This window comes from Emydura macquarii, unplaced genomic scaffold (genome assembly GCF_026122565.2).
Source record: "Emydura macquarii macquarii isolate MOO-44397 ecotype Brisbane River unplaced genomic scaffold, CSIRO-AGI_Emac_v2 contig_1045, whole genome shotgun sequence".
Classification (NCBI taxonomy): Eukaryota; Metazoa; Chordata; order Testudines; family Chelidae; genus Emydura; species Emydura macquarii.
This window is the reverse complement of record NW_027131182.1, coordinates 14,064,018-14,083,434: the sequence shown is the minus strand read 5'-3', so window position 1 is coordinate 14,083,434 and position 19,417 is coordinate 14,064,018. Positions and strand designations below refer to the sequence as shown.

Sequence of the window (19,417 nt, the reverse complement as noted above, 5' to 3'; positions counted from 1 at the left end):
CAGGGAGCTGGCGGAAGCCCCTCTGGGTAATTACTGAATGAACATGAGGTTACCTGCACTATACACTTGTATCTGCTGGATAGTCCCAGACATCTAATAATAAAGTTGCGGCCTAATTAAAACCACATAAAATGTCTCCTGTCCTTCTTTCGGTATAGCCAGACAATGAGTGGAATCTAAAGAAAACGGGTCGTGGATGTAAGTATGCCTGAATACTAACTGGGTCGGATACTATATAATAGAAACCAGCGCACTCCTTCATGCATTTAATAAGTGCTGCTTAAAAATGGCTAAACTCAAATTTAATTTCTAAGCTAACGAAAGGATAGTCTTTGGAATCCCATTGGCCTTTCAATACAGAAGAGTTCTTGAAAACAGCCTCTCCAAAAGAAGACTCCCGAAAGGAAGTAACTACTGAACAGATTTGGAGGAAAAATCCCACACTCTGGAAGTTTAGTCTAGCAGCCACGAGAAATTCTGAGATTCTCTTGTGTTAAAAAAGAAAGAAAAAGAAAAGAAAATAAATACAGCACATTAGCATTAAATACCTGAACTGGATGGATAAGACCCTGGTTTAATGTCAGCGCAATGACATTTAGAGCGAAGTGGCGTACGCTGGACTGTGCATGAAAGAAAGCCTCAAGAACCTGTTTGAGATATAGTTGCATGATGGAGCTGCTCATCCCAGAGGAAATATCACCCATTTCTTTCAGATCCTCCTGTTTTGCTAATTTCTTCCCTGAAGAAAGGAACAAAAGCAATTGTTTGTGTCAAAATCTTTGTGCAACCACTAACTGATTCTAAAATGGTTATTTTTATATAACAAAAGTTACATTTTGAATGTTTCCTTAATACAGAGCTCATCACTCACATTCTCTATCTGCCTGCTGCATACGTGTATCCTCCTCCTGTAGATAGGTTTGGAGATTTTTTAACACCTGGATTTTTAAGTTTACTGAGCTGTTCTTGTCAGAGAGAATGCTGTTGTACAGAGTCTTCACCTCCTGCTCAAACATTAGACTTGGGTGTTGAATAAATGCAAATCCTGAAAGAAAAAAGGTGAGAAAAATCCCACTTGGTTGTCTTGCAATTATTGCACTTACATTTTTCAAGGTGAACTAGAAAGTCTTGAATCATACATAGATGACATAAAATTCAAAGAATCACTCAGAAACTGGTAACACAGCAGAACAATGTTGGGGAATCAGTATGTCTGGACTCTATTCCAGGCTTTGAAGGAGAGTGTGATCTAGTGCTTACATAGTCAAATACACAACACATTAATTCTCAAAGGCATCATGGCTAAATGAATTCTCAGCTCTGCTAGAAGTGACCTCATGCAATCAATCTCTCATTTATCCCATTTATAAAATGGGAAAATTATACATTTCCCTTTTACAATAGAGGTATGGGGTCTTGTTCAATCACATATCAGTGGGAAAGCTGAAACTCAGACACATACAGACTCTAAAATCCTTTCTTGAAAACTATTATGAAGGAAAAGAACTGTTTCCTTCACTCTGCCCACTTCCCAGTTTTAATCCAAAATGATGGACACCATCATAGATAACATACGTGGGTTTGGAGTGCTGCTGATTTATATCCTCTCACAGCATCACATGGTGGCAGGAATGCAATATCCCATTGAGAAGATTGGCAAAACTATCATATATTAGACTGTTACTTGGTTTATTTGTCCTAATTCTTGTTAGTCTGTGCCTTTCAGGAGTGGCAGATGTTGAATAGCCCTTTACTTCCTCCTGGCCACAGATATTACTTATTAAAAATCTTTACTATCAGTGCAAAACAAAAAAGAAAATAAAAGGAAAAAATGAAAGAAGAAAAGAATATATATGGAAAAACCCAGCATGAAATAGTCAAGGGGGCTGATTGGCTGAAGCCAAGGGAGTCGAGGTTCTATAAAGCTGGTCTCCTGTTCCTAGGAAGATTAGTGCAGGCAAAGACTTAGCTCAGGAAAGAGCTCAATTCATCCAAGAGCTCAGTTCAGGCTATAACTAGAAAAGGGAAAGCAAAAAGGGTAAGGATGGTCTTTGGAAGGGGTAATAATTATCTGCATGGATATGCACTGAAGTTTTACCACCTGATCTTTTCTAAGTCAATCTGATCCACTTTTTAAAAGGGATTTTAAAGAAGTATTTTTGATATATAACTGTCTCCTTAATTCTTACTTTCCTCCACGCACTGATTTAAATGAGTCTACAATGCACAAGTCCTAAAATAAAAATAAAATAAAAATACTTTTTATTGTTCTCTCCTTAATAAGTTTTCCTTACCACTATCTGACAATTTTCTTTTAAGACTGACCTCACCTTTAGTCTGCCTCCACCTGAAAACAAATTCTTTGAGTGTCTTTAAGATGATCTTTTCAGGGCCCATGTAAGTAATTAACACAGCTGTATAAAGTATTACTCTTAAGAGATTATGTTTGGCTTGCTAGTAAGAATTTAATATTTCCATACTTCTATGGAAGTACACATCTGGAGTAGGAGGAGTGTGGTCAAGCCTCAGACCCCTGAAGGCAAGTCAAAACTTGCAAGAAATGGCAAACTTCTTGTTGGCCATTATCCAGTAAATAATTGTCAAAGCCTATAAATGTTAATGTCTCTTGACATCTAAGGGAAAGATCCTCAGCTTTTGTAAACTGTCATAACTCCATTGACTTCAGCTGAGAATCTGCCCTATGGTGGCATCACCTGAGACTTTCCCAGGTGTTTTTAGCTTTCTAGTAATATTTTGAATCTCATACCTTGGGGATGTGAAACTCAAGAAGTTTATAAACTACTACAAATATGAAAAGTGATGATACCATTCGTTTAGAAATCTGATATTTTGAAGACTGTACAGAAAGGTAGGTTACTTACTGTAACTGATGGTTCATTGAGATGTGTGGTCCCTATCTGGATTCCAGACATGGATGTGCAAATGTGCCATGTGCCAGAGCCAGAACTGTTCAGAGTAGCCTCCGTTAACCCATGTGCACGCCTTGCATCATCCACGTGGTACATCCAAGGTCTTATGTGGCTGTGCGGGTCGACGTACCCTCAGTTTCCTCTTACTAACAGGTATCAAGCCTGTAGCAAAAGTGACGGGGGGGGGCAGGACTGGAATCCAGATAGGGACTACACATCTTGAAAAAACCATCAGTTAAAGTAAGTAACCTCTCTTTCTTCTTCAAATGCTGGTCCCTATGTGGATTCCAGATGTGGGTAGCATAACGAGCAGTCATCAGTATGGAGGTGGGTGCTAGGGCTCAATGGATGCAAAAGTTTGTAGGACTGCTTGGTGTACTGGTGCATCATTTGATGTCAGATTGGTTATGGCGTAATGTGTAGTGAACGTATGAACAGAGGCCCATGTTGCAGCCCTGCAAATGTCCTGCCATGGGACATCAATGAGGAAGGCAGACATAGCAGTCTGTGCTCATGTGGAGTGAGCTTTGATGCTTGGTGGTAGTAGGACAGAGCAGAGAGAATAACACTCCATGATACACTAGGAGATTCATTTTGAGATGTGTTGGGAAGAGAGCATGTGGCCTTGGCAGCACTCTGCTATCATAACAAAGAGCCTTGGCAAGATCCAGAAGGGACAGGTATGATGGAGATGGCAAGCCAGCGCACAGTGGATGTCGAGGGAGTGTATAGTGCGATCTCTGTTGAGAGGAGTGTAGTTTCGGGTAAAAGACGAGGAGATGGATAACCTGGTTAAGATGGAATGGTGATGCCACCTTGGGAAGAAACTTGGGATGGATCCGTAGGGAGACTTTGTCCCTGTGGAATACCATGAATAGAGGGTCCGCCAGTTCACTGACCACTAGGTGATGGCCACCAGGAAGATTACTTTCATGGACAGGTAGTAAGTGGGCAAGCTGCCAAGCATTCGAACTGAGATTTTGTGAGTGCAGAAAGGACTAGGTTAAGGTCCCAGAACGGGTGGGTTCTCTGGTGGAAGGGAATGTGTTCTGTAGGCACTGTAGGAAGCGAATAGATGTTGGGTGGCTAAATATGGAAATTTCATCTGTTGGTGGAAGGAAGGTGCCAACAGCTGCCAGATGAACTCTTATGGAGGAATGGGCAAGGCCTGATCGCTGAAAGTGAAGTAGATAATTTTGGACTGTTCATACAGAGACGTCCGATAAGGTGTAATAGTTGTTAGAGGCCCAACTCATGAATTGCCTCTACTTGGCTTGATAGCATGCTGATTGTGGGGCGTCGGCTATGTGTACGTAATTCCCATACTGGTGTGGAGCGCACATTATCTATTCATGAGCCCCATACAAATACCAGGCCATGAGGTGGAGATGTTGCGGTTGGGGTATTGGATCTGACCCTGTTGCTGGGTGAGTAGGTTCGGCCGGAGGGAGGTACTGGAGGACAGGGCAAGAGGTGGAGGATGTCTGTGAATCAATATTGTCGGTGTAAGGAGCGGAAGAATATTGTGACGTGGATATAACAACATAGTGACAAGGCTAGGCCTGAGTTAGAATAAGTAATAATAGTTAGGCCCCATGAGCAAAGTAGGCCTCTCAAGCAAAGGTAGGTGCCTCATGACCTGGGCATAAACTCAGGAAATATGTTAACCGCACCATGACCTAGATATGAGCTCGAAATAGAGCAGCTAGAGATGAACACAAGTAACCACAGCTTATAGCGGATTGGTCCCTAGCTAAGTGCCAATAGCAGAGGGAATAACAAATGTTAGGACCCAATCCCCAAGTGGATTGAGACATAACCAATGAGCTTATTGCTAGAAGTGGGGGGAAGAAGTATATTGGGACCCCCTGTGTGCTGCCTGGCCCCGAAGCTCTCCGCAGACCTGTAGAGGATCCAGCGGGTGCTGCGTGGCAGGTTTGCTCCCTAGTTGCAGTCCGCTTACAGGGGGGTAATGGGCTTCCCCTCCCTTATTGTGGTAAGCGCCTGATTTATATCCCCAGCAGCTGAGTGTTGTAATGATAGCCTAAGATTTGTAACTTTCACAGTTTGAGTGCTGCTTAAATAACTAACAGTGTAAGGTACTTCCTTGTCCGGCTGCTCTTTCCTCGCTACCGGGATATCAAACCACGGACCCTCCATCTTGGCAGACCACAGTCGGAGCCAGGATGGGGCTAAGGAGTAGGAGTGTGGCTTGGTCTAGTTTCACTTTGTGAAGAAACCATGGAATTAGCGGTATGGGCAAGAAGGCACAACAGAGGTCCGGTGTCCATGGGAGGAGAAAGGTGTCTTCCTGTGCCCCACTGGTGAAAGATATTGTGAAGAGTGGAGTCATGGAGTTCCCACTTGTGGTTGTAATGGAAGGAACAGCTCAGTTTGTCTGCCAAAATATTGTTCTGGTAAGTGTGTGGCTTGTAATATGACTTTGTGTTAGAAGCACCAGTTCCATTACCGGATCACCTCTGTGCAGAGGGACAGGAATCCAGCTACCCCTTGCTTGTTTATGTACACCACTGCTGTCATCTTGTCTAAGAAGATTTGCATGTGTGTGCATTGAACGAGGGGAAGGTGCATTCGGGCAGGCACATTGGACTGCCTGAGTTCCAGGATGTTGATATGCATCCCCACCTCTCAGGGGGACCTCAAGCCTTGTGCCATATGGCCCTGTGTATGAACGCCCCATCCTGCGAGTGAGGCATCCGTTGTGAGGGTGATGTCGGGTTTGGGTTGATAGAAGGGAGTGCCCTGCATCACCTTCAATGAATCGCACCATGAAGACAAGGAAGTTACCACAGACTTCGGTACGGATACTTGTTTGTTGAAGTGGTCCTTCTGTGGGTCATACACTGTTCTTAGCCAATGGTGAAGGCATCTTATATGGAATTGGGCATATGGAGTAAAAGAAATGGCTGCCGCCATGTGTCCCAGGAGGGAAAGACATCGGTGGATTTGTGTATGCGGATAACATTGAAATCACACAATGATGGTAATAACAGCAGCAAATCAGTCCCTTGGGAGGAATGCACATACTGTCTGGGAGTCCAGCCTGACTCCAATAAACGTGAGCTACCGGGTGGGTATAAGGGTTGACTTGTCTTCATTGATGCCTATACTGAGATTAGTAGGGAGCTCCCGTACAGTCCGGAGAGCGTCTAGCAAATAATCACAGGATGATGCCACTAAGAGCCAGTAGTCCAAGTACAGGAAGACTGAGTGGCCCAAGCAACACATGTATGCTGCTATGACAGCGAAAACCTTCGTGAATACACGAGGTGTAGTAGCTATCCTGAAGGGGTGGACCCGCAATTGGTAGTGGGATTACTCCACCATAAAACCAAGAAATTTGTGGTGTGCTGGATGGATGTCCACATGGAAGTATGCATCCTTCATATCGAGAGCTGCAAACCACGCCCTACGATAGAGGAAAGAAATAATCTGAGGGACTGCGACCATATGGAATTTGCGGATGAATTTGTTTAGGGCCTGGAAGTCCAGAATGGGGCAGAGGTCCCTCCCTTTTTTGGTATAAGGAAGTAGGAGGAGTAGAAGCTCTGGTGTTGGTAGCGGTCCAGAACTGGCTCTATGCTGCATTTTTGGAGGAGTGCATGAGTTTCTTTGCGGAGGAGGTGTTTCTGGGTAGGATCTGCATGACTGTCCCGAGGTAGGTGTCGGGGTGAGAAGGTGTGGAATCCTATCAGGTAACCCCGGTGTACAATATCCAGTACCCATCGGTCGGGGGTAATCTTATTCCAGTTGTGGGCAAATAGAGCAAGACGGCCTCTGAATACTTTCAGGAGAGCCAGGGACAAGGTAAAGAGGGGTTCGCGGTTCTCTGAGATTGAGTCAAAAGGGCTGTCTATGAGGGCGTTGATGGAAAGTAGAGGTGGCCAAGGTAGGAGAAGTAGAGTGTTGAGGACGTTGGCGACAGCGGAGTTGTTCCTGATGGCGTAGAGGGTAAGATTGGTAGGTGGGTCGAGGCAGGTACCTAGGTCGGTAAGCCTGGTGATTTTGAAATCTTATGGGAGCCCGAGTGTATAGGCCTAGGACTGAAGTGTAGCTGGAGAGTCCTTCAAAGAATGAAGACTTTCATCTGTTTTATTGCTAAAGAGCTTCTGGTTGTCAAAAGGAAGGTCTTCCAAAGTGGTTTGGACTTCATTAGGAAAACCAGAAATTTGTAGCCAGGAGTCTCTTCTGAATACCAGGTTGGATGCCAGGGACCGAGCTGCCGTGTTGACCGCTTGAAGGGAGACTTTGGAGACTGGTTTGCCTTCCTCAAAGAAGACCTTAAAATTTGCTTGTTTGTCCTCCAGGAGGGAGGCTTGGACTTCCGCTAGTCTTGAGTATGACTTAAAATCATATTTCACTAGGATGACCTGGTAGCTGAGTATGCAGAATTGGAGGCCAGCGGACGAATATACCTTGTGGCCAATGAGGTCTAACTTTTTGGCAGCTTGATCAGGAGTCGTGGTCCCAGGATGTTGTTCAAGCCTGGAACACTGAATGGCTGTTTGTACCACTGATGAGTTTGGTGGAGGGTGAATAAAAAGAAAGTCTGTATTTTTGGCTGGAACGAAGTACTGCCTGTCAGCACATTTGGGTATGGGGTGCAGGAAGGCGGGGCATGCCAGATTGTTTCAGCCGGTTGTAAAATGACATTATGGATAGGCAGCACCATCCAAGTCAGACCTGGTGGTTGGAGGATGTCAAGAAACTCATCTTGTGGGTCTTTGACGTCCTTTGCTAGTAATTTCAGAGCCATTGCCATACTTCTCAGGAGATCTTGAAATTGGCCATGATTGTCTGGTGGCGATTGTGTGGGTGGGATGATCGCCTGATCTGGTGATGATGATCCACCAGTTGGGAGGGGTAGATCCTTTGGTCCCAGCAGTTCTATATTACTCGTAGGCCTCTGGTCTACCCTGGCTGGGGGGCCGGGTGGGTACCAGAACCATTGCTCCTGCGGTGGAACTTGCATGGGAGCATATTGATATGGACGTGGGCAGTAGTGTCACTCTGGAGAAAAGTGCAGTTCAGGCTCCGAGGACCAGTCGGACTCTGAGTGTTCTGATAAGGACAGTGCTGATAGAGTAGGTGGAGCTGATGGAGCGGGCAGCTGTCATATAGGTTCCGTCAGTCGCACCACAGATGGATAGCAGAATAGCAGCGGTTTGTCAGCAGGAGATGGGAGCCGTATGATGCTCAGTGGTACTTTTAAGAGTGATGGCCTCTCCAATGCCATCAAGAATCAGCCGAGCAGGTTAGGGGTAAGATACATCCTGGGGTACGAGGCACCAAGGGAATGGGGGGTGGCTGTAGGAGTCCTGATGGTTCTGGTGAGATTGATGGGTGCCAGTGGGACGCCAGTAGCGGCAGCCGTCTCGGGCTTGTGTAGGTGTTTTGTCTTTTTGTCTGCCTTTGCCCACTTCATAGCTGGAGCAGCAGTATCTGCCTGGGACATCTCACCCGTTTTTTTGGGCTCGGCGAGGGAACATGGTGTTTGGAGGTAGTCCCTCTTGGGGATTCACCTTTGTGCTTGTGACTGTGTTTTTTGTATGCATGGGGAGCTTTAGCCAGTGCCATTGGTACCGCCGGTTACACTGATTCCACCAGGCATTCCGGCAGATGCACTGGTGCCATTTCAGGGTGCGCACATAGTCATATTGCTTCCTCCATGAGGTGTTTCTTAAGTCTCAGTTCCCTTGCCTCGCGGGTTTTTAGCAGGAAGGAGCGGCAGATAGAGAACCGCATGATGATGTGGCTCTCTCCCAGACAGTAGAGGCAGCATTGGTTCTTCATGCTCACTGAGAACCATCACAGGCACGTGGAGCAGTTCTTGAATCCAACTTGTTTGGGCATAATCCCCTAAACAGGGTGTACAGTCCCAGAGAGGATGGAACTTGGAACTAACATTACTTAGTACACTAACTATAACTATACTATTAACAATGAAAAAAATATATAATATATAAAAAATATATAGGTTGCTACTTAGCTGTTTTGAAGAATGAGAATGTTCTGACTCTAGCCATGCAGTGATAAAAAGAAACTGAGGGGGCATCGACCCACACAGCCACATAAGACCGTGGATGCACCATATGGACAACGCGAGGCATGCATGCAGGTTGACAAACATTATTCTGAACAGTTCCGGCTCCAGTGTGTGGCATGCATGCACACCCACGTCTGGAATCCACATAGGGACCAGCACTCAAAGAAGAATCATATACATCAGGAAGGCATGCATTGTCAGAATGTGTCTCCCACAAGAATGAGAAATGAGCTCCTTTTGACCAATTTGCTACAGACTATTTTCAAATATCTTGAGACATGCAGGGAAATCTATTTAAGATCTCCATGAAGAAAAATTTTAAAATTCAAAAAGCAACCAAGATTTGCAGACAATATTAGGTACATACCCCTTAACAAAGATGCCAAAACTTTTAAATGCCAACTTCTGGTAAAAAAACAAAAACAAAACCCCACACATTCTATCCCCCTGAGACACAATTACTGATTCAATTAAAAACAAAAAAACTTAGTATTTCTTACCTAGACCAATAATGGCTTTTGTTTGTACCTCTTCATCTGAATGTTTTGTAAAATACATCAGCAGTTCAAGTACTTTATCTTTAATGTTGACCTGGCCAAATGAAAACGAAAAATATTGGTGACAAACAGAAACAACTGTTTTGGATTCTACTTAAAAAAAAGACAAACTTGAAAACCTAATTGCAAAGTGCAACACACATCTCTGACACCAGAGCTTTCCCAAAATAAAATAAATTGTTGCAAATTATAAATACAGTCTGGTTTCACTGTGCAAAGTATCTATTTACTTTACTGTTTCAAATTAACCAACCTATTCTATTCTCTTTACACGTTACATTTTTTTTTAACCTTACATTTTTAAACACATGACACTGAGACGTTAAACGCAGTGTATTTTACCTTACTGTTGCCTTTGAAATCTTCCTGATCAAAATCAAAATGACGACACAGTGCTCCAACAGTGAAAAGAGATCTAAGGAGTGCTGGTTTATTGGCTGTAAGTATGGTACTATTTGGGTCTTCTTGGTGTTGACTTTTTAATTTTGAAAGTGCACCTAAAATAAAATAAAAGATTTAAACATAACACCCCTGAAATGACATGCATAACCAAAACTTTTGTAAAATTGTTTAACAATGGTAAGCTCTGATATTTAACTTACCATAGTATCTATTAAAACAGGCCCACACAAACTTATAATTTTGAGTAACCTTGTTTACAACAGCCCCAAGACAGCTCACACAGTGCTGCACTACCTGAAAATAAGACAGAAAATGTTTATAACCATTTATTTAGAAGTCAAGATTGAGGTTTTCAAAGCAGTCTAGGGATATAAAAACATATTATCCATTTAAAATTAATGGAAAATAGAGGTCTAAATCTTCAAGACTACTTTGAAAATCTCAGTTCAAATACACAACAACTAAATTGTAATATTAAATAAACAAGCTCAATTAAGTCAAGAAAGTGAGGGCTGGTTCACACTCACCGCGCGATTCAGTGACACTCAACGGAAGCTACGCAAATTACGCAGAGTAGTTTGCGTAACTGACGTTGAGTGCCCTGCTTACCTTCTGCGTGCTGTTCACACTGCACTGAGCCGACGGGAACAGCGTTCCCGTTGACGCAGTGGTACGCTATTTGAGGGGGTGGACTTATTCAGTCGACTTCCTGATCGATTGAGCAGGTCTCACTGACCGCTCAATCTATCCAGAAAGATCGATCTGGTGGCAGCGATTTTGCCGCCGTCAGTATAAACGTAGCCTAAATTGGTCATTTAAACTATCATTGGGACAGCCAGCTTTTCATAACTGTCATTCAAACATTAATAGGGTAGAAATGTTCACGCTTTCATTTGAAATAATTTCTACATATTCCATATCAAACTGAACCAGAAACATTAAATTAAATTAAAAAGTAGAAATTAAGTCTTACCGTCATGCCATATTTGATTATAAGTTTCATGAGATCTTCCTCAATAGTGGCAAGGAAGGTCTCACTAGGATGCTCCATCAGAGGTACTACCAACTCTAAGATTTTTGCAACATTGCAGATCACCATGAAATCATTTTGGGTCTGTAAGGGTAACATTTACAACGATTAAACATTTTTACCATTTTCCTGTATAAGAGCTAAGAACTGTTAATGTTATTTCAGATTTGAGAATAAGTTAATAAATTTCAATTCTTAAAGACCTAACTTTTCTGTGAAGTATGTTTTAAATATGCTGTAGCACGTCTCTGTAGGAAAAGTTTGGATGAGGTTTTAAAGACTACAGTTTAAATTTGTTACCATATTCAAAAGTATTGCTATGCTATGAACATCAAATTTAAAATGTTGCCTTTAATTACTAATCCAATACTTTTTCACTAAGAAATGAGCGAGTCCAGGTAAAGGTAAAAGTTACTGAGGTGAAAGGTCAGCTTTATTTTATGGTCTAAAATATTCTTAAGGTTGTCAGTAATTATTACTTCGCAATTAATTATTACAAAACATTTCATGATGTATCTTAAGCACAACAGGAATGCTGCTGCTTAATTTTAATCCTACACGTAGGAGGAAATATAGAGTAAATAGGTTTTCTGAATTTAAACATTCAGTAACATATCAAGAAAAAGGTATAAACATTGTTAAATAAAATGTAACATTTTGATAACTGTCATGGATTTAATATAGTTGCAACAGATAATATTCACCCAGAGGCACAGGGTCCCTGCAAATCCCTCTGTATTTCTTAAATTCTCTGGAGTGGCAGCATGGAGTGAGAAGGAGGGGGCTCTGGACCCCCTTTATGCTGCAAAAAGGCTCTCCCTTCCAGCCACTTATAGGATGGTCTAGGAAGAGTGAGGTCTTGGGGGACTGGAGGAGAAATTCTCAAAGGAGAAAGAGAAAACTCAAACAAAGTGGGGAGGATTTGGTTTGAAAAGACAAGACTAGGTGAAATAAAAAATGTTATTTAAAGCTACTCAGCAATACAAGCAAAGTATTAAAAAGCGTGTTATTGTTTTCACTGTTTAAAGAGTTCCATAGATTTTCAAAAAGAAGACAGCAGAAACTTTGGTCGGTAGGGGCTTTACAAGAAGCTTGTATTAGATACAGTGAAGGAGGAGGAGCCTGAACAGGGACTTCAAGAAAGGGTAACACGGTCAACATGATAGGCTAGGAATGCAACCTCATGTTTTCCTTCAGCACTGAAAAAGAGAAGTTTGGGGCTGTCTGTACCAAGATACTCAGAAATGATACATCAGAACTGATGCTGCTCTGTCTTGAAGCTTGGGCTGAGTAGGACTTTAAATCCTGATCATTCTTTTGGAGCCCTAGAATGAATCTTTGAACTCTTCTGTCTGACCTGGACAATGACCCATTGGTGATACCAGGTACTAGCAACAGGTGAAGCTGAACTGGGGCTGAATGTGATTTGACTACAAGCATAGATAAAGACTGTGTTTAGCGCATTTCAGAAACTATGGTTAAAAAAGATAGTCTGGTGAAAGGTTACTAGCCTATGGGCCTAAGAGTTGTGCACAAGCCATAAGTGAGGAATGTACAGAAGAAATTCTAAACGCAAGTATTAATTGCCATTTTATTTCATATGCATTCAAGTGGTTTGTTAACTCTGACACTAGAAGTTAAAATTTCCCAATGAGCATCCCATTAATCACAATGGAATATGCTACAATTCTCAGTACCAAAGTGTTTATACACTATTGTAGATCATGGTAAATTATTTTAGGATTCACCTCAGGCTGCATAACTGAAGCTTGGGTATAAAGTCCATTGACTAGATGTTGCAGCATTTAAATCCCTTCCACCCCATTCAGTAAAGCTTGGTATACTATTCAAACAGAAGAGACAACATCTCATCTTGAACACCGAAAGTACTTTGTAGATGCTGCTAGATGCCAGGCTTGTTGTCATGATGTCCTCTATCCACAGGCAAGTGAATGGGGAAAAGGCCTGGAGATAATTAGTGACTGAGAAGATGACAGGTATTCGCAGATCAAAAGATCAGAATGAAATTCTGAAGTCAGTGACAGAATTACCATTGAATACAAAAGGGGCCAGGATTTCACCGTAGGAGTTTAAACAAAACCTTATACAAATAGCAATGTTCACAGTGGGTTCCTTGCCAACTTGCTACCATAAGCAGCAATGTAAATGTAAAGCAAAGAAAGGGAATGGAATTTACATATGATGAAAAACTGACAAAACTGGGATTTTTAGCTCTTAGGAAAAAAATGATTGAGGTGAAATGATTTGAAACTAGCTAATGGTTATTATAACATTAAGCTTGATTACTTATTTGTGGTAATTGGAAACATCAAAAGTAGGATAAAGGTTGAAATTAACAGGATAGATACATAAAATATAGAGTAAATGGTGAATAAGTGGGTTGAATTTTACAGGGGGATAGTTGCATTAAGTATTAATGTGTTTATGCAAAATTGGATGACTATTTGAAATTTCATACCATAATTGCACATTTGTCAGTTTTCTGCTGAGGAGTGTACAAAACCAGGAAGTAAATTTTATTAAAATACAGGCTAAATACATTTTAAATAAAACACTCTTTTACTTATTTTCTTTTTTAAACCTTACAAATAAGTAAGTTTTTAATTTTTAACAAAACCTTTGTAGTTCACCCATTGAGAAGAAAGTAAGAAACCTTGAAGGCATACTTTTCTCTTTTTAAATTTTTGAAAAAAACTCTCCTGTTAGAGATCTAAGGATGACAAAAGATTCTCTTATATATTCAGGACTGAAAACAGCCATGTAGTGGAAATATTGTTGCTGTTTTTACACTCCCACCCTCAATTTCATCATACATTTAAGAAAACCCTTGAGTTCCATAATTATTTAGATGAAAGAAGATTTTAGTTTCCTATACTTACACTACATTTAGTGGTAAGGTATGGCTGCATGGTCATGGCATGTTTGACCATTAGCTGGGGCCTGATTTTGCTGAATAAGAACAAAGTGGTTATGCAAGCTACCAAGCGACCAGAATTCACACCCTTGTTGTCAGAGTCTGCAAAAATTAGAAAATACATTAAGTATATTTAACTCAAGGACTGTTCTGTCAATAACAAAACTGGACAGTAAATAAACACAGCATATAAAAATCACTTTCACTAAATGTATCTTCAAAAATGACATATAAATTCCTCATTAGATAAGAAAACTTGGATTAGCAGACAAAAATGTTAGCACATTAAAATTATCAAGAAAATATGCAAAATAATAAGTAAAGCTCCTTTGAAGTTTTCATTAATTTTTAAACCACTTATATTTCTAGGCCACAGGCTCAGCCAATGATTCTGTAATGAATGTAAACCAGAATAATGTAAACAAAACTTGGACTCATAACAAAAACTTCCTAATATGAAATAATTTGTTTTGTTTTAAGGTCACTGAGAAGTTTCTACAAAATGTAAAACAGGTAGTTTGGTTAATGAGGTTAGCTAGTGAACATGAATGAGCCTTTGAGCATTTTTGGGAAAGTTGATGATTAATTTTGGAGGTTTTTGCTACTGGATTTGAACTTCAGTAGATTGGTAGCTCCCTTATAAACTTTCTAATTTCTGCATTTTGTAATTGTTTTGCACTATTTAGATAGCTGCTTTGCTCCTAATCATGTTGAAACAGTTCCATCTTTCAGTCTCAGAGAATGATCTAGTGGATTGATTGGAAGGGACAAAGACAGGAACTAGTCCCAGAATGCAGCCATCTTGTGGAGCTGTACATAAAAACTTTCATTCAAGGATCTCAAAACATTATGTAAACATTCTGTCCCACAGTCTACTTGTGAGGGTCACCTTTTCTCACCAAGACAGCAACATCAAGATCTTGTGTATGGGCATAGAGAGCGGAAGGTGGGTGGTTGCAGGAAAACTGGAAAAAGTTTTGTAATTCACATGACATGCATTCTAATCTAAATTTTGACATATACTATGTGATCTTGAGCAAAGAGCTTAATCTCTGTGCCCCTCTGTTTTTGCATCTATTAAGTGTAGATGATAAAACATACCTAAATTAATAGGTTGTGACACAATTACTGTTTGTAATGTAAAAGAAATTATTGGATCAAAGGTGCTATTATAAGAGGAAAGTACTATTAAAATTTGTATAAATACAAAGCATCTATCTCCCATCCCTTCATAATCATTCCTTCATACAATATTTAGAATTATGCAAACTTTTCAACCCTTTCCTATTTACAGAATTCTGGCTTCCTAAACTTGTAGAAATCTTAAAACCCATACACCTGATTCTGGTTTCCATTCTTTTATATTGCTTTGGCAGTGTAAATGGCCCTTAAAGTACCCAAAGTGGTGTAAACTTCCAAAATAGAGTAAAGGGGCTTCAATGCAATGAGAATCTGGCCCGATATAGCCTTTGTGATTATGCTATGCATGCTCTGCTGTGTAAACCACAGTGAATATAGTTTACAAAGTCTGCAAGTTGAAAGGGGCCCTGGTCAAACCAAAGTATTCATTGACTTAACATATCAACTAGCTGTGAATCTTAAAGATGTCCCTTTCTTATCTGGACAGGGCTGTGGGACACAGAGTTAAAGTTACTTGTATAGCTTGTAGTTTGCTCTATTTCCATATTTTCCAGTGTTTGTGAGGAGGCTTTTAAGAACTAAAATATTTTACTAAGGATTTCCCCCCATCCCTTTAAACTATTGATACGTATTTACAACCTTATATCCAGTTTAACCAAGTTTTCTGTCTAGGAATAATACTACTATCACTAAAGAGATATAGTATTTTCCATTGTCAAAAAGTTTTAGTAACATTATTTGATACTCAGAGATTAAGTAACATTAAAATCCCCATTTAAATAAAGGGAAATGGAAGCACAGAGAGATTATGTAGCTTGTCTAAAATCACACAGCAAGTCAAGGTTGGGAATGAAACCTAGGAGGCACTGATTCAATCCATTAGACCAGGCTGTCTCTTAATAAGAGATAAAGCAGCCTAAATGAAATATGTGTAGCGACATCTACAGCCAGTCTGTAAATAATCTAAAACATTTCCTATTACTCTAACAAACCAAAACCTCTTACTATTTCAAATTATATCAAAAGCTGGCAGCTGAACTGAATATACACATTAGGTCATTTTGTCATATACAAACTACGTGCTTTCATGAAAAGATGAGAGAAATGAAATTTATAATTTTAAAAGACTTCTAAAGATAAAGCTTAATATTTAAAATGTATATCCACAAAGTATGTCAAACAGAATGCAAACAAAAACAACCTCTCTTTCACACAAAATCAAGTTACCATTTAATCCAAATGAGAGTTATCATCTACTCAAAGATTTAGGAGTTCTAAATGGCCACAAGAGGAAAGACAGTTCTTAACATCTTTGACCTATCATGCATTCTCTTTGGAAAAAAAGAAGCTAAAAAAGGATGTATTACCACAACCATGTGTGGATGAAAAAATAACTTGTGGTAACTTATACTGCCCTGTATATCACAGATTCAGAATTTAAGACCAGAAGGTACCATTAGATCATCTAGTCTGACCTTTGGTATAACACAGGTAATTACATTTCTCCCAACTGTCACTATATTGAGCAAAATAATTTGTGTTTCATTAAAGCATATCTTCCAGAAAGGCATCCAATCTTGATGTGAAGACACCAGAAGATGGAGAAGCCACCACTTCCCTTGGTAGTTTGTTCAATCAGTTAATCCCCCTTGCTACTAAAAAATTGTGCCCTATTTCTACTTTGAATTTATCCACCTTAAACTTCCTACCATGTTCTTGTTACGCCTTAAAACAACATTCTGTATTTCACCAGTGCAATAGAACCAGAAAACAATAGCACCAGAACAACTTTAATGAAGGAACGAAAAATGTTTTCAAGATGCATCCTTTTCAAGAGATGAAAGAAAGCTTTATTATTATTGCACTTAAAAGTCCATTTAATCATAATAAAGAAAGCTTTAATTTAAATGTCTCAAGACAGTCCTGGTCTTATCTACTACTGTCTTTTTTTTAAAACAGAATTAAAGATTTTGACAGTATACAATTTCATATATTTAGTAACAAAAAAGAAAAACAAACATTAATACTGTTGAATTGTAAGTAACTACATTACCTGCTAGAGATTCCTCATATTTTAGAATGTGCTCAACCAGATTATCAACAAGCTGCGTACAGGCTTTCTTCACAGGTTTGTATGAGGCATCCTCTTCTGACTTCAATAGCTATTGCAGATAGAAAGACAGGAGATTATTAAGATTTAATATAAATTGCAATACATTGAACTGTCCCATAATTTGCACTTAAATGTGCACTTTTGTAACAATTTCATAGATGAAGGATTTTGTGATCCTTATAAACTTCTTCCTCAGAAGCTCTGAAAAGCACTTTGTGGAGGCAAAAAATTAAACTATTTAAGAAAATAAATATTACATCTAGGAACAAGGTACTGCAATTCAAAGAATTAAGGGGTTGGGCAGTAAGCGTAGCTCATTCTCAGAGTTTAATAAATGTGATGGTATCTACCTCAGTGATAAAACAAGGCTCAAAATGTCAACAGGATCGCTTTCCATTGTCTCTGTCTTTTCTCACTCCCTGTTACTCACTATTCAACTTCCTCATGCCTGAACTGGCTTTTCTGTTATCCATGTGCCTTGTCTGTAACTGGTAAGAGGTGCTATCCTGGTGCAATATTCTCTGTTTTTCTTTGTTCCTTTTCACCCCTGAGACAGCACCCCATCCTCATATCATGCTAATTCCTTGTCTACACTCTCCCCACAACACTTGTCTTTTTATATGCTAGCAACTGTTCCACAATAACACTAGATTCATAGCAACAGATTCTTTGCAGGACAGGACACCATGCTGCCCCAAGTACAGGAATCCTAGCATTGGAGTTGGTTTGTGTACCACAAGTTATCAGAGTAAGACTGGGAAAATGATAGATAATAAATTAGTTATAATCTATTTAGTAAAATGCAGAAGTACTGAACGAAATATAGTAGCAAAGAATTTTAAAAATGAGACAGTGTCTCATGGTCCCCTTTCCCTCTATTAGTGATTACACCAACTTCCACTTCATTCATAATCACATAACTGCTGCAGTTGCCACAAAGATGTTCTCTGTATGGAAATGTAATATTATGAAAGTATTGAGATGAAGATTTTTAAAAAAATGGGCCGTCTAACTTTGGGCTCCAAATTTATATTTCAGCACCTTAACAACAGGCCTGATTTTCAGAAGTGTCAAATACTTATCCCATTAGTGTCACCGAAACTGTTAGGTGCTCAGCACTTTTGAAAATCTGGTCAATTGTTCAGGCACCAAATTGGGACTTGGAGGCTTCATTTTAGGCACCCATTTTTGCAAGTCTTGGTTTTAATGTATATATTAAGGTGTCTTTTATTGCAGATGAAAATACGGAGGAGAATGCAAAATCATGTGACCAGACATTTTTCTGGGGATTTCAGGTAGTCCATGTGTATTGCAGTAAGACTCCATGCAGTATCAGAAGAAATGCAGTCACTAGCTATCACTCTCAACAAATTACTAAATACAAGAAGTAACCAGGGAACTGGGAAAAAATAAAGGTAGTAGTTACAGGCTGGGATTTTCACATGGCCATAAGAAGTTAGGCACCCAAATTCCACTAAAATTAAATGGCGGCTAGTCACCCGCTTAGGCTACTTTGAAAAAAATCCAAGCCACAATCTTGAAAATGGGCAAAAAAAGATGACCTCAAGAACTTAACCAGTTAGTTTACTGTCAACATTGAACAAATATAACAATAATTAAAGTCAGCATCTGGAGACGATGATGGAAAACGCTGTTGTTCCGGCAGTATCGGTGGAAACAGACTGAGCAGTTCTTCCTCCATACTCGGTTCAGAGTATCTGCTCATGGGTGCCCTAGACAAGGATAGAGGCAATGCCTACCTCACGGAATGCGTGAGTTCTGAGGGTGGATATGGGGGCCAGGTTCCCCAATAGGGTCAGCAGGATTGCAGAGGGCCCCATGGTGTGGGAAACCGGTTGCACTTCTGCTGTTTTAGAGAAGGTAGTCTTTTTGGGTACTCGTAGTGGCTATAGGAAATGGGCAGCCCTCGTACTCCATCTGAGTTTTCTGAGGACAAAAACTTGGATCCTGATTCCAAAAACGGTACCGTCAGAGCTAGTGGAAATGTGTAAACCTTAGGAGGAAGTGTTAAAGTGTCTTGACTTTGGTATGCTCTGGGTGGGAGATCTGGCCTCTGGTAGATCTGTGGATGGTAGTGGAGATGTCAGTTCTCTAGAGCAAACTATTCATATGGCTCTGGTGCTTTTTCCAACCTCCCTGGCATTAATGGTACTCGTTCCATAGCCAGAACCAGCGCCAGAGCAGAGGAGTTTCCTGAAATCAACAAATCCCTTGTCTTAAGG

The 19,417-nt window shown here is 40.3% G+C and overlaps 1 protein-coding gene across 7 annotated transcripts in view; it reads right to left on the bottom strand.

The window, feature by feature from the left end:
- The window catches only part of NIPBL (NIPBL cohesin loading factor), a 281,327-nt gene that overhangs the window by 14,103 nt on the left and 247,807 nt on the right, over positions 1 to 19,417 (bottom strand). For all 7 annotated transcript variants that reach the window (XM_067545538.1, XM_067545537.1, XM_067545539.1 and 4 more), the window contains 8 exons: positions 17,115 to 17,223; positions 13,887 to 14,023; positions 10,930 to 11,070; positions 10,157 to 10,250; positions 9,897 to 10,051; positions 9,498 to 9,588; positions 872 to 1,045; positions 549 to 739 (listed from right to left, as the gene is read on the bottom strand). In XM_067545538.1, coding sequence (XP_067401639.1) covers positions 549 to 739; positions 872 to 1,045; positions 9,498 to 9,588; positions 9,897 to 10,051; positions 10,157 to 10,250; positions 10,930 to 11,070; positions 13,887 to 14,023; positions 17,115 to 17,223 — 1,092 coding nt within the window. The remainder of the gene's footprint in view (positions 1 to 548; positions 740 to 871; positions 1,046 to 9,497; positions 9,589 to 9,896; positions 10,052 to 10,156; positions 10,251 to 10,929; positions 11,071 to 13,886; positions 14,024 to 17,114; positions 17,224 to 19,417) is intronic.